Raw genomic sequence first — 22,840 nt, forward strand, 5'->3', positions numbered from 1 at the left:
CCTGACTGGCTGCATCACTGCCTGATATGGCAACTGCTCGGCCTCCAACCTCAAGGCACTACAGAGGAAGGCCCTGAAAATGTTCAAAGACTACAGCCACCCTAGTCATAGACTGCCAAGTCTACATATACAATGGGGCTGCCCCTGGAGGCTGCGGCTCAATCCCCCATTCCGCCACACATTTTCTCTCCTGTATCCCTCTCCTTTATATCCCCATCTCATATTCTGATCCATATCTGTCAATACAAAACTTTTAAATATCCTAAAGGGTTTATTTACAGTGAAACAATGGTGTAATGGAGTTTATCAGTTCAGAATCCAGGAAAAAATTCCCTTGCCCTCAGTCATAGTTCTACTTATTAATACAAGTGATTTAGCCTCATTCTGTAATAAATGCCGAGAACATTCTGCCCGAAAAAAAACATTATCATATTACGGCTTAACTTGGATTGGATTCTTTGATGATAGCTAGCAGCGTAATGAACGATAATAGTCTATGTGTGGCCAGGAAACATTTGCCCAGATAGTCTATCCCTCCTTTTTACTCTCCTTTTCAGCCCCAACTGGCTAATAAAATAGATTGAATCCATCTATGCAAGAGGTGCTTCCCTCTTTGGATGAAAACCATGTCTAAATTTAAATCAGTACATTTAGATGTATTTTTCAGTTCACAGGGCACATTGAGAACCACCATTTGCTAACAGGTCTATTTAGCAAACAGTATCATCTCTGTTTAGCTAACAGTATCATGTCTCTATATCTAACACTATCCTCTCTCTATAGCTAACAGTATCATATCTCTATCGCTAACACTATCATCTCTCTATAGCTAACAGTATCATCTCTCTATAGATAACAGTATCCTCTCTCTATAGCTAACAGTAATCATCTCTCTATAGCTAACAGTATCATCTCTCTATAGCTAACAGTCCCATATCTCTATTAGAGGTCGACCGATTATGGTTTTTCAACGCCGATACCGATACCGATTATTGGAGAATAAAAAAAAAAACGATACCGATTAATCAGATGATTTATATATATATATATATGCAATAATGACAATTACAACAATACTGAAAGAAAAATTAACACTTATTTTAACTTAATATAGTACATAAATAAAATCTATTTAGTCTCAAATAAATAATGAAACATGTTAAATTTGGTTTATATATGCAAAAACACAGTGTTGGAGAAGAAAGTAAAAGTGCAATGTGTGCCATGTAAAAAAGCTAACGTTTAAGTTCCTTGCTCAGAACATGAGAACATATGAAAGCTGGTGGTTCCTTTTAACATGTCTTCAAAATTCCCAGTTAACTTCTTATGGCTGGGGGCAGTATTGAGTAGCTGGGATGAATAAGGTGCCCAGAGTAAACTGCCTGCTACTCAGTCACAGAAGCTAATATAAAGGAATATTATTAGTGTATTTGAATAGGAAACACTCTGAAGTTTCTAAAACTCTTTGAGTATGTCTGTGAGTATAACAGAACTCATATGGCAGGCAAAAACCTGAGAAAAAAATCCAACCAGGAAGTGGGAAATCTGAGGTTTGTAGTTTTTCAACTCTCGGTCTATCGAATACACAGTGGGATATTGGTCATATTGCACTTCCTAAGGCTTCCACTAGATGTCAACAGTCTTTAGAACCTTGTTTGATGCTTCTACTGTGAAGTGCGGGCAAATGAGAGGTGAATGAGTCAGAGGTCTGGCAGAGAGCCACGAACTCAGTCTCGCGCACACGTGAGAGCGAGTTCTGTTCCATTGCATTTCTACAGACAAAGGAATTCTCCGGTTGGAACATTATTGAAGATTTATGTTAAAAACATCCTAAAGATTGATTCTATACTTCGTTTGACATGTTTCTACGACCTGTAATATAACATTTTGGACTTTTCGTCCGTACTTTCGCTGGACTTGCACGCGTGTCGTGAGTTTGGATTTGTTTACCAAACGCGGTAACAAAAGGAGGTATTTCGACATAAATTATGAACTTTATCGAACAAATCAAACATTTATTGTGGAACTGAGATTCCTGGGAGTACATTCTGATGAAGATCATCAAAGGTAAGGGAATATTTATAATGCTATTTCTGACTTCTGTTGACTACACAACATGGCAGATATCTGTTTTGGTCTCTGAGCGCTGTACTCAGATTATTGCATGGTGTGCTTTTTCGGTAAAGCTTTTTGAAATCTGACACAGCGGTTGCATTAAGGAGAAGTTTATCTAAAGTTACATGTATAACACTTCTTTAAAATGGTGTGAAATACTTGTATGTTTGAGGAATTTTAATTATTAGATTTCTGTTGTTTGAATTTGGCACCCTGCACTTTCACTGGCTGTTGTCATATCGATCCCGTTAGCTGGATCTCAGCCATAAGAAGTTTTAAGACGTTTTAGGTTGTAGTTATTATGGGACTTATAGGAATATTTCTCTCTATACCATTTGTATTTTATATACCTTTGACTATTGGACATTTTTATAGGCACTTTAGCATTGGCAGCCTAATATCAGGAGTTGATAGGCTTGAAGTCATAAAGAGCGCTGTGCTTCAAGCATTGCTAAGAGCTGCTGGCAAACGCAGTAAAGTGCTATTTGAATGAATGCTTACGAGGCTGCTGCTGCCTACCATCGCTCAGTCAGACTGCTCTATCAAATATCAAATCATATACTGTAAATAATTACAATATAATAAACACACAGAAACACGAGCCTTTGGACATTAATATGGTCAAATCCGGGCACTATCATTTTGAAAACAAAATGTTTATTCTTTCAGTGAAATACGGAACCGTTCCATATTTTATCGAACGGGTGGCAACCCTAAGTATAAATATTGCTTTTACATTGCACAACCTTCAATGTTATGTCATACTTATGTAAATTCTGGCAAATTAATTACGGTCGTTGTTAGGAAGAAATGGTCTTCACACAGTTCGCAGATCAAGCTAGTTAACCTAGTAATATCATCAACCATGTGTAATTAACTAGTGATTATGTGAAGACTGATTGTTTTTTTATAAGATAAGTTTAATGCTAGCTAGCAACTTACCTTGGCTCCTTGCAGACACAAGGTCCTTTTGAAGCCGCACTTATGTAACAGGTGGTCAGCCCGACACGTAGTCTCCTCGTGAATTGCAAGTAATCGGCCATAATCGGCGTCCAAAAAGGCAGATTTTTATTACCGATTTTTAGGAAAACTTGAAATCGGCCCTAATTATTCGGACATGACGATTAATAGCTCGACCTCTAATCTTTATAGCTAACATTATCATCTCCCTATAGCTAACAGTATATTTTCTGTTTAGCTCAAAGTATCATCTCTGTTTAGCTAACAATATAATCTATGTTTATCTAACGTATAATATCTCTATAGCTAATAGTATCATCTCTATTTAGCAAACAGTATCATCTCTCTATAGCTAATAGTATCATCTCTGCTGAGTTAACAGTATCATATCTCTATAGCTAACAGTATCATCTCTGTTTAGCTCAAAGTATCATCTCTGTTTAGCTAACAATATAATCTATGTTTATCTAACGTATAATATCTCTATAGCTAATAGTATCATCTCTATTTAGCAAACAGTATCATCTCTCTATAGCTAATAGTATCATCTCTGCTGAGTTAACAGTATCATATCTCTATAGCTAACAGTATCATCTCTGTTTAGCTCAAAGTATCATCTCTGTTTAGCTAACAATATAATCTATGTTTATCTAACGTATAATATCTCTATAGCTAATAGTATCATCTCTATTTAGCAAACAGTATCATCTCTCTATAGCTAATAGTATCAGCTCTGCTGAGTTAACAGTATCATATCTATTTAGCTAACAATATCATCTCTGTTCAGCTAACAATATCATCTCCCTATAGCTAACAGTATCATATCTGTTTAACTAACAGTATCATCTCTGTTTATCTCTGTACATCACCAAATACCATTAGGCTGACATTGTCTCTGTTACATTACATGATACAGATTGCGGGAAAGCAGGGGTATGTATGTACACAGTATCTCTATTTCCTTATAATGCAATAGACTACAATAATACCTGCATATCAGGAGGTTTCCCTTGAAAAAGAGGTATGTTTAAATAAAAGCTATTTAAATATATGACAGTGTGATGTATGGAGAATAAGAGTCAATTACAGTTACTCACCTAGCATTTTCGCACGTATAGCTCTAAATGTCATCTTAGCATATACAGTAACAGTCAAAAGTTTGGACACACCTACTGATATTCATTTTTTTGAAACTATTTTCTACATTGTACAGTAATAACGAAGACATCGAAACTATGAAATAACAGATATGGAATCATGTTGTCACCAAAAAAGTGTTAAACAAAAAAAAACAATGTTTTATGTTTGAGATTGTTCAAAGTAGCCACCATTTTCCTTGATTACAGCTTTGCACACTCTTGGCATTCTCTCAGCCAGCTTCATGAGGTAGTCACCTGGAATACATTTAAATTAACAGGTGTGCCTTGTTAAAAGTTAATTTGTGGAATTTCTTTCCTTAATGCATTTGAACCAATTAGTTGTGTTGTGACAAGGTAGGGGTGGTATACAGAAAATAGCCCTATCTGGTAAAAGACCAAGTCCATATTATGCCAAGAACAGCTCAAATAAGAAAAGAGAAAGGACACACCATCATTACTGTAAGACATGAAGGTCAGTCAATGCAGAAAATGTCAAGAACTTTGAAAGTTTCCTCATGTGCTGTCGCAAAAACCATCAAGCTCTATGATGAAACTGGCTGTCATGAGGACAGCCACGGGAAAGGAAGACCCAGAGATACCTCTGCTGCAGACAATAGATTAGAGTTACCAGCCTCAGAAATTGCAGCCCAAATAAATGCTCCAGAGTTCAAGTAACAGACACATTTCAACATCAACTGTTCAAAGGAGACTGTGTGAATCATGGTCAATTTGGTCAATTTTCTGCAAAGAAATCAATACTAAAGGTCACCAATGAGAAGAAGACACTTGCTTGGGACAAGAAAAACAAGCAATGGACAATTGACTGGTGGAAATCTGTCCTTTGGTCTGGTGAGTACAAATTTGACATTTTTGTTTCCAACCGCTAAGTCTTTATGAGACGTAGGGTAGGTGATCTCGGCATGTGTGGTTCCTACCATGAAGCATGGAGGAGGAGGTGTGATGGTGTGGCGGTGTTTTGATGGTGACATTGTCTGTGATTTATTTAGAATTCAAGGCACACTTAACCAACATGTTTACAGTGCCGAGCAAAAGTATTTTTCCTATTTTGTTGCATTACAACCTGTAATTTAAATGGAATTTTATTAGGATTTCATGTAATGGACATACACAAAATAGTCCAAATTTGGGAAGTGAAATGAAAAAAAAAAAGTTGTTTAAAAAAAAAAATAATAATAATAATAAAAGAAAATTGGTGTGTACATACTGCAGAAACTTTGAACACACCACGGAGCACCATTAAATCCATTATTAAAAAATGGAAAGAACATGGCACCACAACAAACCTGCCAAGAGAGGGCTGCCGACCAAAACTCACAGACCAGGCAAGGAGGTCATTAATCATAGAGGCAACAAAGAGACCAAAGATAGCCCTGAATAAGCTGCAAAGCTCCTCAGTGGGGATTGGAGTATCTGTCCATAGGACCACTTTAAGCTGTACACTCCACAGAGCTGGGCTTTATGGAAGAGTGGCCAGAAAAAAATAAGCAAACATGTTTGGTGTTCGCCAAAAGGCATGTGGGAAACACCCAACACGTATGGAAGATGATACTCTGGTCAGATGAGACTAAAATTTAGTTTTTTGGCCATGAAGGAAAACGCTATGTCTGGCGCAAACCCCATACCTCTCATCACCCCAAGAACACCATCCACACAGTGAAGCATGGATGTCGCTAAATACAGGGAAATTCTTGAGGGAAACCTGTTTCAGTCTTCCAGAGAATTGAGACTGGGATGGCGGTTCACCTTCCAGCAGGACAATGACCCTAAGCATACTGCTAAAGCAACACTTGAGTGGTTTAAGGGGAAACATTTACATGTCTTGGAATGGCCTAGTCAAAGCCTAGACCTCAATCCAATTGAGAATCTGTGGTATGACATAAAGATTGCTATACACAAGCAGAACCCATCCAACTCGAAGGAGCTGGAGCAGTTTTGCTTTGAAGAATGGACAAAACTTCCAGTGGCAAGATATGCCAAGATAATAGAGACATACCCCAAAATACTTGCAGCTGTAATTGCTGCAAAAGGTGGCTCTACAAAGTATTGACTTTCTGGGGGTGAATAGTTACGCAGGCTCAGGTTTTCAGTTTTTTTTTGTCTTATTTCTTGTTTGTTTCACAATAAAAACATATTTTGCATCTTGAAAGTGGTAGGCATGTTGTGTAAATCAAACGATACAAACCCTCCAAAAATCTATTTTAATTCCAGGTTGTAAGGCAACAAAATAGGAAAAATGCCAAAGGGGGTGAATACTTTAGCAACCCACTGTACCACAGGATTCTGCAGTGATATGCCATCTCATATGGTTTGTGCTTAGTGGGACTATAATTTGTTTTCCAATGGACAGTGACCTAACACACCTCCAGGCTGTGTAAGTGCTATTTGACAAAGAAGGAGAGTGATGGAATGCTGCATCAGATGACCTGGCCTCCACAATCATCCAACCTCAACCCAATTGACCTCAACCCAAATTGTTTGTTATGATTTGGACCGCAGAGTGAAGGAAAAGCAGCCAACAAGTGCTCAGCATATTTTGGAATTCCTTCAAGACTGTTGGAAAAGCATTCCAGGTGAAGCTGGTTTAGAGAGTACCAAGTGTGCAAAGCAGTCATAAAGGCAAGGGATGGCTACTTTGAAGAATATAACATTTTAAATATATTTTGATTTGTTTAACCATTTTTTGGTTCCTACATGATTCCATATGTGTTATTTCATAGTTTTGATGTCTTCACTATTATTCTGTGATGTAGAAAATAGTAAAAATAAAGAAAAAGCCTTGAATGAAAAGTTATCTCTAAACTTTTGACTGGTACTGTACATTTCCTGCCACCATAATTATCTTGACAGGTGTTTGGCTCTTTGACATCTTGTTTACCACATACACCTTTGTTAATTACAGTATTTTTATAGCGTTATTCATTTTGACAATTTGTTGAAAGCCAACTACTTTTCTGTCAAAGTCACATGGACTAAATATAGTTCCAGACAGCTTCTTTTAGATGTCACTCCCCCCTCCCCTTCCAACTTATTTTTACTGTTCCCTCTCTCCTCTCCTCCCTTTTTTCTTTCTCATATCCTTGTCCTCTTCTCTCTTCCCTCTCATTGCCTTCTCTCCTCACTACTGTCTCCAACTCCTCTCTTCACTGTAGGGAAGTACGTCACCACACCTAGGTTGGACAGAATTGGGTTACCACATTCGCCGCCATGCTGCTCAAAAGATAAATCCCAAACCACAGTATTCTATCAGAATGAATCATTTCAGAGAAAATACTTAATTGTGGCGCAACATGTTGGAGGCCACCTTAAAACAGATTGTATTATGTTAATATGACATGGCAGATTATCAGTATTTCTCATATGAAATGTCAATGGTTTGTGTATGATTTCAAATAGTCACGAAATCTGTGTCTTTTTTTCAGCCAGTCAGAGTAGTATTGGCTTGTGCTATCCTGCCGATTTCAATACAATGAAGTATCTGCCTATAGTATAGAATGTATCACATACCGTCACCACCATCACCACCACCACCACCATCACCACTATTACCACTACCATCAACACCACTACAATCCCCACCACCATCACCATCAACACCACCATCACCATCTACACCACCACCACTAACATCACCACCACCATCATTACCACCACCACCATCACAACCACCACCATCGTCACCACCACCAACAACACCACCACCATTACCACAATCCCCACCACCATCATCAACACCACCACCATCACCAATAGGATACCTGTCCTATTCCCTCATAAAACAATTAAGAAAAATGGTTTTCACCTTTTTTTATACTGACTTTGCTGATAACTTCTTTAATGAGGAAAAAACATACTTACTTTGACTTTGACATGTGGTTGTCTCATATAGTTATCGATGTAGGTTGTAATTTGCTCTGGATAAGAGTTTTTTGCTAAATTACTCAAATGTAAATTTACAGTACCAGTCAAAAGTTTGGACACACCTACTCATTCAAGGGTTTTTCTTTATTTTTACTATTTTCTACATTGTAGAATAATAGTGAAGACATCTTGGCATTCTCTCAACCAGCTTCATGAGGAATGCTTTTCCAACAGTTTGAAGGAGTTCCCACATATTCTGAGCACTTGTTGGCTGCTTTTCCTTCACTCTGCTGGTACAACTCATCCCAAACCATGTCAATTGGGTTGAGGTCGGGTGGTTGTGGAGGCCAGGTCATTTGATGCAGCACTACATCACTCTCCATGGTCAAATAGCATTTACACCTGAAGGTGTGTTTTGGTCATTGTCTTGTTGAAAAACAAATGATAGTCCCACTCAGCGCAAACCATATGGGATGGTGTATTGCTGCAGAATGCTGTGGTAGCCATGCTGGTTAAATGAGCCTTAAATACTACATACATTTCAGACAGTGTCACCAGCAAAGCACCCCCACACCATCACACCTCCTCTTCCATGCTTCACTGTGGGAAGCACACATGCAGAGATCATCTGTTCACCTACTCTACGTCTCACAAAGACACGGCGGTTGGAAACAAAAATCTCATATTTGGACTCATCAGACCAAAGGACAGATTTCCATCGGTCTAATATCCATTGCTCGTGTTTCTTGACCCAAGCAAGTCTCTTCTTATTATTGGTGTCCTTTAGTAGTGGTCTCTTTGTAGCAATTCAACCATGAAGGCCTGATTCACGCAGTCTCCTTTGAACAGTTGATGTTGAGATGTGTCTGTTACTTGAACTCTCTGAAGCATTTATTTGGGCTGCAATCTAAGGTACAGCTAACTCTATTGAACGTATCCTCTGCAGCAAGAGGTTACTCTGGGTTTTCTTCTCCATTGGCTGTCCTCATGAGAGCCAGTTTCATCATAGGCCTTAATGGTGTTTCCGCACTTGAAGAAACTATCAAAGTTCTTGGAATTTATCCGGATTGACTGACCTTCATATCTTCTCTTTGCTTATTTGAGCTGTTCTTGCCATAATATGGACTTGGTCTTTTACCAGATAGGGCTATCTTCTGTATACCACCCCTACCTTTTCTCAACACAACTGATGGACTCAAACGCATTAAGGAAAGAAATTCCCGAAATGAGCGTATTCATTACAGAGGAAAAAGGAAGGCACGGCGCACCCGCGTAACCGCGCAGTAAACAACTGATTGGCCTCAGCCTAGTCCACTTGTTGAAACAGCTCTTATTCGACCTCCTTCCACAATAGAAGCCTCAATCAACATTCTAAAGACTGTTGACATCTGCTGGAAGCCTTGGGAAGTGCAATCTGGCCCCATAGACACAGCATATTGGATAGGCAATCACTTAAATGAAACTACAAACCTCAGATTTCCCACTTCCTGGTTGGATTTGTCTCAGGTTTTCGCCTGCCATATGAGTTCTGTTATACTCACAGACATCATTCAAACAGTTTTAGAAACTCCAGAGTGTTTTCTATCCAATACTACTAATAATATGCATATATTAGCATCTGGGACAGAGTAGCAGGCAGTTTACTCTGGGCACCTTATTCATCCAAGCTACTCAATACTGCCCCCCTGTCACCAAGAAGTTAACGAGAAGTGTATCTTTAAAATTGTGTAAAATACTTGCATGGTTGAGGAATTTTAATTATGAGATTTCTGTTGGTTTGTAGTTGCAATTTCAATGGCTGTTGGCAATGTGGGACGCTAGCATCGCAAACTTTCCCAGAGAGGTTAAACCATGCGCAAATATAGAACTAAATGTCCATATCCACATGGCTTCTATATGGAGTAATTGTTGTCATAGTCATTGGGCCACCAGCCATCCAAATGTCATGATGGGCCATGAGAGGTATGAAACCATGGAAATAGAACATATCATTCATCATCTGTCACCTATATGGGACTATTGCCCCATATTGAACGCTGGTCACCTCATATTGTATTCATATACTGTTGTTTACTTACTGTGTATGTCTCTACTGTATTCTCCACATAGCTTATCCTAATATACCTACTACTGTACATACAATTTTATTTTCCAGATTCTTTACTGTCTATACACACCATGTATTTATATTCTGGATTCTGACACATTCTATACCGTCTATACACACCATGTATTTATATTCTGGATTCTGACACATTCTATACCGTCTATACACACCATGTATTTATATTCTGGATTCTGACACATTCTATACTGTCTATACACACCATGTATTTATATTCTGGATTCTGACACATGCTCAGTCTAATATACCTACATTTGATTGTTTTTTGTTTTTTAAAGATTTTGTGTGTATTTGCATTGTATTTGTGAGACATTCTACTGCCCTGTTGGAGCTGGTAACATAAGACATTCTACTGCCCTGTTGGAGCTGGTAACATAAGACATTCTACTGCCCTGTTGGAGCTGGTAACATAAGACATTCTACTGCCCTGTTGGAGCTGGTAACATAAAACATTCTACTGCCCTGTTGGAGCTGGTAACATAAGACATTCTACTGCCCTGTTGGAGCTGGTAACATAAGACATTCTACTGCCCTGTTGGAGCTGGTAACATAAGACATTCTACTGCCCTGTTGGAGCTGGTAACATAAGACAATCTACTGCCCTGTTGGAGCTGGTAACATAAGACATTCTACTGCCCTGTTGGAGCTGGTAACATAAGACATTCTACTGCCCTGTTGGAGCTGGTAACATAAGACAATCTACTGCCCTGTTGGAGCTGGTAACATAAGACATTCTACTGCCCTGTTGGAGCTGGTAACATAAGTATTTCACTGCACCTGCTACAACACCTGCTTACGTGACCAATGAACTTTAATTAGATTATTAATTCTATGTATATATACATATGAAACTGTCTACTGTAGGCAACATCACCATCATGGGTGTATCAGCATAAACCATCCCCCAAAACCAATGGAGGAGTGTTCCTAAGTAGCACCTGAGAGCGGGTTCCTATTTGGGTTCCCAATCTGTGACTGCTATTCCAGACATATTCTAATGAGATCATGTTGGCTATGCTGGAGCTATATGCACCAGACAATGAAATGTACTAAATTGTCTATATCAAATTGGGTGCATAAACTGCCCCCACACCCCGAATCAAGGGAGCCCATGAGAGATGGTTCCTATTTGAGTTTCCACCCTGTAAGAGACTGCTCTCATGTGGGGTGATATTCCTCTCAGGCTGCACTCCTTCACTCCTCCAGGAGTCAGTTTTATATTTCTGTTCAAGCCCCCAGAATAAGTACCACCAATTGAACATAGTATCTGCTGTGAGAATAATTTTTGAGGTGTGGCCTTAAAAATGTGTGACAATTTCAAGCAGCGCTACTGGTGATATTTTAGGTTCACAATTGATTATGGCAGCGATTTTGCCAGGGGAGGTGCACAGTAGCATAATCAGTAGCCTATAACCAATGTTTTATTAAAATCTAATGAACAGTAAAACAGTCAACAGACAATCCTGTTTTTTTCTTTATTTTGGACATCATTTATTTTCATGCAGCTTGTGTGAAAAGTTTGGACTATGTGCGATGCCCGTTGGATGAAAGGTGTCAGTGACTGTAGGCAGTCTGTTTAGGAACCGTTTTTCCAAAAAAATGGCATCTTCCACTTTCATCTGTTGGACCTATCTGTCAAACCAATCGCTGTCCTTGGATACTGAATCTGCTTGTAGCTTAGGCTATTTGCCTGCTCGTCTGTTTACTTTTCACGTGGCAAAGTCATTTATTATAATGGTTAGGCAAGGTCCAATTGTCCATGGCTCCAAGATGCAGGTGTCCATGGCTCCAAGATGCAGGTGTCCATGGCACCAAGATGCAGGTGTCCATGGCTCCAAGATGCAGGTGTCCATGGCTCCAAGATGCAGGTGTCCATGGCTCCAAGATGCAGGTGTCCATGGCTCCAAGATGCAGGTGTCCATGGCTCCAAGATGCAGGTGTCCATGGCTCCAATATGCAGTTGTCCATGGCTCCAAGATGCAGGTGTCCATGGCTCCAAGATGCAGGTGTCCATGGCTCCAAGATGCAGGTGTCCATGGCTCCAAGATGCAGGTGTCCATGGCTCCAAGATGCAGGTGTCCATGGCTCCAAGATGCAGGTGTCCATGGCTCCAAGATGCAGTTGTCCATGGCTCCAAGATGCAGGTGTCCATGGCTCCAAGGTCCAATTGTCCATGGCTCCAAGATGCAGTTGACCATGGCTCCAAGATGCAGTTGTCCATGGCTCCAAGGTCCAATTGTCCATGGCACCAAGATGCAGTTGTCCATGGCTCCAAGATGCAGTTGTCCATGGCTCCAAGATGCAGTTGTCCATGGCTCCAAGGTCCAATTGTCCATGGCACCAAGATGCAGTTGTCCATGGCTCCAAGATGCAGGTGTCCATGGCTCCAAGATGCAGGTGTCCATGGCTCCAAGATGCAGGTGTCCATGGCTCCAAGATGCAGTTGTCCATGGCTCCAAGATGCAGGTGTCCATGGCTCCAAGATGCAGTTGTCCATGGCTCCAAGATGCAGGTGTCCATGGCTCCAAGATGCTGTTGTCCATGGCTCCAAGATGCAGGTGTCCATGGCTCCAAGATGCAGGTGTCCATGGCTCCAATATGCAGTTGTCCATGGCTCCAAGATGCAGGTGTCCATGGCTCCAAGATGCAGGTGTCCATGGCTCCAAGATGCAGTTGTCCATGGCTCCAAGATGCAGGTGTCCATGGCTCCAAGATGCAGTTGTCCATGGCTCCAAGATGCAGTTGTCCATGGCTCCAAGATGCAGGTGTCCATGGCTCCAAGATGCAGTTGTCCATGGCTCCAAGATGCAGTTGTCCATGGCTCCAAGATGCAGGTGTCCATGGCTCCAAGATGCAGTTGTCCATGGCTCCAAGATGCAGTTGTCCATGGTTCCAAGATGCAGTGCATTTTCGAACTACAAATTCAATGTGTGTAGACTAATATATCTATGTTGAAGCCAACAACAAAAAACTAGATAGGCTACATGTTTGTTGTAACTAGGCCTATTGTAGGGTTAATGTATACTATTTAATATACTATCTTCAGTGAATAGGACAAACATCCATGCCTCCTGCCATAGAGCCCTTAGGCCTACGCATGCACACAGCGCCTTAGGCTCATGGAATTAGAGGTATGATTTATGACATCATGCTTCTGACCCGATCCTATTTAGAACTATTGGTGTTGGTTTAAAAAACAGATTGATTGTTTTCTGTTTAATTTGATTACAAATCAAACTTGTTAGAAAGATTCACCATCCATGAAAACATATATGGCTCAAATGCAATTTTGGCTGTTATTTCTGGAGAAGTGCAACTATGGTAAGATGGTTCCACAATGTTTATAAAACATTACATGTGTAAACAGTATAATGATGAGTGGACATTATCCCTTTCTCCGCACCATACATCTTTATCCAGCTCCTGTGAAAAGTTTGAATGTGTGTAAAACCCTCCATAGTCTGTTGCCTTGTCTGTATTATACGTCCATGGGGTGCAATTAAGGTGCCTGGAACTGTATTTAAACATGACCTATTTAAAAAAAAGTTGTTTCATTTTAATTAGACATTGATTAGAATTATACAATGTTTTTAGGCCTTACCAATAGCCTATCCAATTTAATCTTGCTCATTCACTAGGTTTGTCATGTCCATGTCCAGACTACACTTTACATTAGGCCTAGCCTCTATATCAATGTAAATGCTATAGCCTATGTTTAACAATGTGTTTCCATATTAAAGAGATGCAATTAGAGTGATGTTTACTGTAAACATGTTCAACATATTAGGACATATGTGGCAGGCTATTTAACAAACTAGGCTATGATGGACTGTCATTTGAATTGAAGTTGATGACAACACAATAGATGACCGTAAATACACAACTTGAAGCTATCACATATTATTTAGCAATGGCGCATGTTCTGATTGGCCATATAGGAGCGAAGCCTTGACACACCCACAACTTGTTTACTCATCAAAACCCAGCCTTTTTGCTCCACTGCCAGCTACTGCGCCCATAATTTTGGTTGTGAAAATAGCTGACACAGCCCTGAACCTATAACGCTGCCGCCAGCGCTAACATTTACCATTGTGTTAGAGTTGTTAAAATAAAGCCCTAAGTGTGTATCCCTATGGGCCATGGTCATAAGTAGTGCACTATGTCGGGAATAGGGTGCCATTTGGGATGTAATTTAAAGCTAATGTGGTCTTTATACTTCATCAACAAAGCCAACAAATTGCAACAAGGAAATGACAATAACAGAAAATAGAGCTGTTCCAAACAGTAAAACTATTCAAATTTCCCACCTCTGCCTTCAAATCACAGGACAATCTGGTCCAGCATTGCACCAACATCTATAGGCCAAGATTCAGCCACAAAAGCAACTGAACAATGTATGAAGTCGACTTTCTTCTCTGAAATTCTAACCTTAAAATCAGGCAAAATGTCACCAAGAAAAGGTTTCTTGTGTATTTCATAAAACTACTTAATTTATAATGCTTAGATGATGTTATTGTAATCACTTATCAACAAACAGTAGATCTAGTACAGGTAGCAAGGTCTGGAGTCTTGGCTACATTATATTATGCAATGCACAACATACTGCATATAGGTACTGCATATATTATTCATATATGTGCATATCATGTCCTTCGTCTTCTTCTAAATGCGTATTACTATTTATGACTTGAAACATTCAGAAGGCGCTAAAGTCATTGGAGATAAAACAACTTCATAGGTCAACCATTCCCCTGGTGACCTTTTGCCGGTAGAGGCAAGACACCTTAGAGAATGAGGAACACCTGCATGTTGGGCTAATGAGCCCTTGCAGGAGCACAACCACTCATTAACAACCTTAGAAACAACTATGACGACATATGTTAAAAAAGTGTTGTATAATGATGAACGTATTTTGCACTGGGAATTATTGAATTATTAGTGAGGGCCTACAGGCGTATAGGTCTGTCGGCCTAGTATAGAGGAAGGGATGACGTGCATTTGCTGTAAACTGTAAGATTATTATTAGCCAACCTCTCTAAATGTTGGGAAACTATCAAAGATCATGTTGTGTTGTTGTTTAGATAAAGGGGAATTGACGAGTATTGTTAGTAGGCCTAAGCCAGGCAACGGTCTAAAAGGGAATCCAGATATCTTACCGTCGCTGCAGTCCTTGCCCTGGTATCCAGTCTGCGAGCAGTCGCACTTGGGTTCGTGGTTAATGACATTACAGACCCCTCCGTTTAAACACATGTTGGCCGCCGCACTGCAGAGGTCGTTAATGACCCCCGCGCTGTTTAGGAGAGCCGAATCTGTCTTGTTGACCTTTACGTCCGTTATCCATCCGGTAAAAGGCACCTGGTCCTTGACAGCAGCCAGCGTTAACCGTAAAGCCACAGAGCGTAATTCCGGCGGTATCCCCCCAAGGAACAGGTAGCTGAAGACAGTCATATCCTTTCTTTTCGACTTCACTTCGACCCATTTCACTTCTTTGTCCACCATTAGCGTCGTGTTTTTAAAGTTTCTCTGTATTGTCACCGTGTGCCACTGGCTGTCGTTCACCGTGGTGTTGGTTAGAACCATTGCAGGCTCAGCGCAGAAGATGGAGAATCGAAGACTGAGTTTACCGTTGTGTATTAGGAGTTCTAAAAAGTCACAGAATCCCTCGTCATCGAAGTACACTAACAGCCCGTGGGAACTCTTGGTTTTCATGTTGAAGCTCATTTCACTCTCGCAACATGCATTCCACATTGGAAACCTGGCCCACTGGCCCTCTGCACCTGTAAACTCCATAGAGGCCCCTATGTCTACCATACAGCAGACGAGAAGGCATACCCATATTAGATGGGCTCCATGCCGCATTGCAATAACCATGATGTGGCCAAATTGTTCTTTAGGCCTCGATAGACTACAATACCGCTAAATCAGATTTCTGGCGGGATTTTAATTTATCAAGCTAGAAATTAGGGCTGAGTGATGTAATACACGGACTGACCATTCATAATTGTGAATATGAAATGATACATTGTAAACCTTAACCAATTATGTCGTTGTCATATTCTACCAGCAAGCTATAATAGCCTGCCGGAAAAAATATATAATCGTTGTGTATTGGTCCACTTCTCTGTCGCCCCTAAATCCGAACTCCTCAGTCTTCTTTTTTTTTTATTCGGTCAGACGATTTCCTTTCTTTTATGATCCAGATTTTCTTCCAAAACAGTTGATGGTGATTCAGAAATCAAAAAAACATTTGTTATTCTATTTCTCTTAGTTTTGGAACATGCATAAAGGCTACTTTCGGTCGGTGAGAGGCAGCTAGAGCGCACCAGCCGATTCTACTGCTGCTGAAATGGCATCGATAACCCTCCTATTCACCCCAAGAAGATGTAGCCGGCATCCGGAATCTTTGCTTTTGGCTTCTCACCCTGCATCCTCCAAAACGGGCGCTGAAAAGACCCCTCCAAAACAGAATGGCTGTAATTGGCTGATTGATAAGCGTTGGGCGCCAAACAAGCCAATTGTCCCCCCTCCCCCCTCCCCCCAAGGCCAGTCTCTGATCCACAAAGCTTCGGCTTATAACATAATGAGAAGATGATCTGTAAAAAAGAAAAGAAACATAAGAATGGACAGTTCATTTTGTTTAGTCAGCTTTCCCTTTATCAACCCTAATAGGTATTCACAGGTCATCAAACGCAGCATCATCCACAATCCGCTGGTAGTAACCAGCTCTCACAGTTTTACATCAGAATTAGACAGAGTACTTTCCATGAACTCTGTCATTCCATAAGTGTATCGGAATTATAAAGGTTGTGTAGAAAAGTGTTTCTGCTATTCCAGAGAATCATGCATATCAACTAACTGCTAGAATCTTGTTTTTGTCGGTTTCCTCATTATTTCATCTACCTTTTAACTCAGCTTCCAACAGAACTATGATAAGCGCATAATTGAATATTGAAATGATTTTGGAAATGTATTGGTAAGTATTGGCATGTATTTGAATATGCCCAAATATACAGACAAGTGTATTTTCAAATAGAAATATTTAAATACTCCATGTATTTGAACATACGTCTGTTTAGTAATATGGGTATTTGAAATGTATTTGGAACAAGCAGGCTATCTGAAAATAGTTTCAAATAGCCGAGTATCATGAGAAATTATTTTTAAACCGATCAAATACTTATAATCTAAGTAATTGAATTCGGACACATTATTTTTAAATACTCAAATATACAGAAAATAAGTAGGCCTATTTAAGATGCAAATGCTTAAATACGCATGTATTTGAACTCAGGTCTAGACGGGCCAGACAGAAAGTGGCATTTCATTCAAACCTAAAAGAAAACCATCCAAATAAGCTACCCCGTTTGCTAGACAAACCATCATTGACGGAGGACTGAAAAGTAGTTACAGAGATTCAAAGCATATCATGACAAATTTACCATATAGAATTCTAGAATGCCATGAAGATCAACATGAGATTCCAACCGGTCCCATTCCACTGTCCATCTCAACACATTAGATACTTTTCTATAAATTCGCACCTTCTACAGCAAACAAAATGAGCACGTAAACCTGTTTGTATTAAGCACTTGCCAACATCCCCACAATCTTTCTAACAATTAAATACAATCTATTGATGACACAGTTCAAAACGACTGAAGTGCATTTTGGCTAAGTTTTCAACAGCTGTTCCGTTGCCCGTCTAGCAGCTCAACCTATCAGAGAGACATTAAATCATACATCAAACTAGGTATCGTTAACCTGCATTTAGAACCCGATCATGCATGTCCAGGACCGACTCAAATCATAATCTAAATCATATTTTTCCTTACCGAAGTATTGGAATGTAATCTCTTGTTATGTACAGCACATTTAATATTAATTCGGCTACCCACCAAATAGCATCACCATGCAGTGTTCTTCGACTCAAACTACCCCAATAGATCATCCACACTAAAAACCCTCAACCTCACACTATTTTAGCAAACTCTGAATTACTGCATCACTGATCATCAGAGACCGAGAAAAGAGTTGGCTTCACTCTCTTCTCCCCTATGTTCTAAAACTCAGCAACACCTTCATAACGATGGAAAATAAGTCAACGCATGGTCCTGTACCTTGGCTCTTCCCCCTATTCGATTCTCAGATAACGAAACAAAGTAAGATAAAACAGAGGAGCGGTAAAATCCTGTGATTATGGTGAGGGAGACACTGTCCAAACGTTGCAATCTTCCTCCCTGCAGCGCTCTGCCACAGACCGTCAGAAGGCAGAGACAGCGAGCGGGTCACGTGTCTCTCTCTCTGTAGCTGCCTGGCTGCCGTCTACTGGGGAGGGGAGGGGCCGAATGCTGCAGCGCCTTGGACAGCAACGCGCGCCGCTGCTGCTGAATACATATCCGTCCACATTCACTAACCGACACCAGCTGTCGCCTCGACAGACCTAGGTGATGTCACATTTCGTTATAAAACATCCACGAATTGAATGTTGATGAATTAGTGAAACGCACAGAGGTGAAAAAAATATGGTTACGGAGCAGGGAACATTTGTTTTATGTCGGCAACAAGGGTGGCAAACGAAGGAGAGAGAGGAGAGAAAGAAGTGATGCAATTCAACAACTTCTTCGTATCTCGTGTGCAGCGACGGGATGTGGCGACGTTTGAGGCTGGCAGGGAGTTCTCTTGATAATGGGATTTTTCTTACCATGAACACATTCTGTTAGTTGAAGTAGTTTACGCTAAACGACATAATTGATTCCCTCTGGTTAATATAACACAGAGGATTATAGTGGACACTGTCGTTTAGCAAGTCTCACAGCCTACCAAGCAAGCGTATTCTGCAGCCTAAAATGTTCAGATCTTGCTTCATAACCTACATCAATACTACACTGTATGGATATTGTGTATCATAATATATTATCCTATTTTGGGAGTGATGATACTTGAATATCCATGTGTAACTCTGTGTTGTTGTATGTTATGCTTACTGCTATGCTTTATCTTGGCCAGGTCGCAGTTGCAAATGAGAACTTGTTCTCAACTAGCCTACCTGGTTAAATAAAGGTGAAATAAAAATAAAAAAAATATGTCTGATATGGTCTCGTCTAATTAAAAATATAAAACATGAAACAACCTAAGATTTCCATTTCTCTGTTCGTTCTAGTTTGGCAAACTACTCCAACTACACATTTAATCCTATCATTCCATCCCTAATTCAGAACATGTACAAATATAATGCCGTAACAAATGAGTGAATCCTGTATTCCATGGCATAAATAAAATTAAAATAATGGTCCTCGCGGAAACATTTGACCCACCGCGGAACCAGGACTATTTTACATTGATGTCTGAAGGCATCGAGTTCCAATCGATCTTCCGATTCAGCAGGAAGCGAGGAACCGAACGTTTTAGAATTGCCCGAGAGGGGTATTTAGGGTCCTCTCTTCACAGTGTTACTTTTCCCAATTCAAGACTACTGGAACATTTTTATATTGCTGCATGTGTGTATGTGTGTGTGTGTGTGTGTGTGTGTGTGTGTGTGTGCGGGAGTGTATGCCTGTCTGTGTGTGCTATAATGACATGGTCATGGGTAATGTTAGGCTGCAGACACAGCCAGTGGGAACATTCATGATCAAAGTATTTCCGTTATTCTACAGGGCAAACCAAACCATATGCTCCAGGATCTAAACAGTAAAAAGTCAAGAAAATGTTTTTCTTTATGGAACCCCCTCTAGTTCTTTCTCACATATAATTTGTCATGGGACATACCTTTTAAGTATTTGCAGTTCATCTATTCTGGTTCCAAAATGTAGTACACTATTTCCAGGCCCATGGGGAAAGGGTGTGATTTGGGCTGTGGCCATACTTTTTATAAATACAGTTCTGCCTCAGAAGGGGTGTCACAATAATGGAAAAAGTGAGCCTAGGGCTTGCACTCAGGCTGGAATGGTGCCTTGCTTGTGTGTGAGAGAATACATATCTGTAGAAAAAGTGTGTCAAAATGGAAGGTGAAGGTATTTTCACAATAATATAATATTTTTCTCACTATAACGAGAGTGCAGTGAGTAGGCTAAACAGAGATAGTGCACTTTATATGAATGTGTGGCTTGAGATTTCCTCTCTATAGGTTCATACAATGATATGACAGCTAGTGCTGGGCTATGTCAGAGAAGCTGAATGCTTCCAGTTGCTTGCATTCTAATGGTTATATACATGTTTTTTTTTTATTATTATTTTTTTTAAATGTATTTATATTTTAACCTTTATTTAACTTGGCAAGTCAGTTAAGAACAAATTATTATTTACAATGACAGCCTAGGAGCAGTGGGTTAACTGCCATGTTCAGGGGCAGAACGACAGATTTTTACCTTGTCAGCTCAGCGATTCAATTTAGCAACCTTTCGGTTACTAGTTCAACGCTCTAACCCCTAGGCTACCTGCCGCCCCAGGCAAGTCAGAATTAACTGTGCTATTCATGCCTACATACTCCTACTGTATGCATACATATTGTATAGCTACTCATCTTTCAATACAAATACATTTGATTTTGTGCACTTCATTTGTCAATAGTCTAGGTCCCTGGAACTCAGTGCAGCAGCGATTGCGGTTCCTTCAGCACCACCAACTCTAATACAGTATTCAAAGCACACATGGCATTCTATTCACACACAATTCTATCATGATTAGGACCATGGATAGCGCACATGGTAGTACTGTTCTTTCAGCACCAGCAGTACCTCCAGTGAACTTTTCAGGCCCATGGACAGGGCACCAGCAGTCACACAGAAAAGCACACCAGAGCTCAAATACTACGAATCAGGTTTGAGAAGTTAGCAAGATAACTTTGATCAACTCGTGTTCAACTCGGCATAACCGATCCTACAAATGTGGCTCACCTTTCAATGACAACGAGACCTTCAGAACTAACCTGCTCTGGGGCAGGCTAACTCAGGGCTAACTTAAATTGTCTTGAATGAAGTGTTAGAGCTGTGAGTTGAGTACCAGTCAAATTAGATTATCTCCCAAACAGTGCGTCATCATCCCCTACATTCTCCGGACCATATTTGTGGAAGAATACAAATTAAATATTATCATTTTGGGTTGTTATTGTTATTTTGGGTTAAATACAATAATAATAATAATAATAACAATAATAATAAAACATTTCAACACAAATCACACTACACAATCAGTGTAAAGACAGGATGCATTTGAAACTTCAAGCGCAGTAAAACTTTCGTATGACTTCAACTATTTTATTGATAGGAGTGGGGAAAAATGGGCTCATGCAATGAAAAGCAAACCAAAGCACACCCAAACAATAGGCTAAGAAGATGGCACTTGTAAAGCACATTTCCCAACATAGCCTGCTGAATTTGCAGGATATATTTTCTTTAATTTTGATTTCAGCATTAAAATGTGTCACTGACTCGGCATTCAACTAGCCAGATGTGACTTGCACACCAGGGCACCAGCAGTAACTCAGAACAGCATCACAGCAGTACAGGACCATGTACATGGCACTGGCAGCATCACAGCAGTACAGGCCCATGGACAGGGAACCAGCAGTAACTCAGAACAGCATTACAGGACCCTGGACAGGGTACTGGCAGCATCACAGCAGTACAGACCCATGGACAGGGCACTGGTAGCATCACTGCAGTACAGGACCATGGACAAGGCCCCAGTAGTTTCAGGACCATGGACAAGGCCCCAATAGTTCAGCACCATGGACAAGGCCCCAGTAGTTCAGGACCATGGACAGGGACCCAGCAGTACAGGACCATGGACAGGGATCCAGCAGTACAGGACCATGGACAGGGCCCCAGCAGAACAGGTCCATGGACAAGGCCAAACACTTAAAAGACACACCATCGTACACTTACCGTCGTCACCTTATGCCCTTGGGGGAATCCCCGTCGCCATCTTGGAGGGTGGTCCAAATTATTAGCCAAGCAAGGTAAGCCCCTCAGCCCTTGTTTTTAGTTGGCTTTGCGAGTGTACAATTATGCTCACTCCTGGGCCTGAAACTCCCCCATAATTCAATTTGCGACGATTTTACATCCGCTAAGAAAAGTTTGCGAAACGTAAAAACAACATCAATGGAGAAGTCAACATACAAGTAAGTGTAAGTAAAATCTAATGCAAACAAGTTAGACATTTTGCTACTACGTAAAAAGTTAATATTTTTTTAAATTGTGGAAATAAAAACTTTATATTCTTCAGAAGTTCCTGCTGGGCAGGCTAACTTTAGTTAGCTAATTAATTTGCTAGCTTCAAATTCATCCAGCACCACCTCAACATCAACATAAGTGAACATGGTATGTTTCTGTGTTTTATAGTAAAAAACATAGAGATAGATCAGGGTCCAATGACATCATCGACCAATTTGTAGACAATTAGGAGGCCATAAGTATGCAATGCCTACTCATAATTGGTTACAATCACACATTGCACACCGATGATGTCATTGGAAACGCTTATCTTCCTCTGTTTTACTACAAAACATAGAAACACTCCATTTTAATATATGTTGATGTTGGAGTGGTGCTGTAGGTGATGAAAGTGCAGTTGAACAATGTTGAAGTTTCCATTTTAGATGATTTGGACATGTAGTGCTAATATT

At 40.3% G+C, this 22,840-nt stretch overlaps 1 protein-coding gene across 12 annotated transcripts in view; it reads right to left on the reverse strand.

Moving 5' to 3' along the window:
* Nucleotides 1-16,089, reverse strand: part of LOC139381237 (neurexin-1a-like) — a 749,117-nt gene extending 733,028 nt beyond the window's left edge. For 8 of the 12 annotated variants that reach the window (XM_071124711.1, XM_071124707.1, XM_071124704.1 and 5 more), the window contains exon 1: nucleotides 15,375-16,044. In XM_071124711.1, the coding sequence (XP_070980812.1) occupies nucleotides 15,375-16,029 (655 nt within the window). In that variant the 5' untranslated portion in view covers nucleotides 16,030-16,044. Of the gene's footprint in view, nucleotides 1-8,046; nucleotides 8,065-15,374 lie in introns of all 12 variants that reach the window. The other 4 variants (XM_071124703.1, XM_071124702.1, XM_071124701.1 and 1 more) reach the window with 2 other exon arrangements.
* Nucleotides 16,090-22,840: the final 6,751 nt, after the last annotated feature.

This window comes from Oncorhynchus clarkii, chromosome 23 (genome assembly GCF_045791955.1).
Source record: "Oncorhynchus clarkii lewisi isolate Uvic-CL-2024 chromosome 23, UVic_Ocla_1.0, whole genome shotgun sequence".
NCBI lineage: Eukaryota > Metazoa > Chordata > Actinopteri > Salmoniformes > Salmonidae > Oncorhynchus > Oncorhynchus clarkii.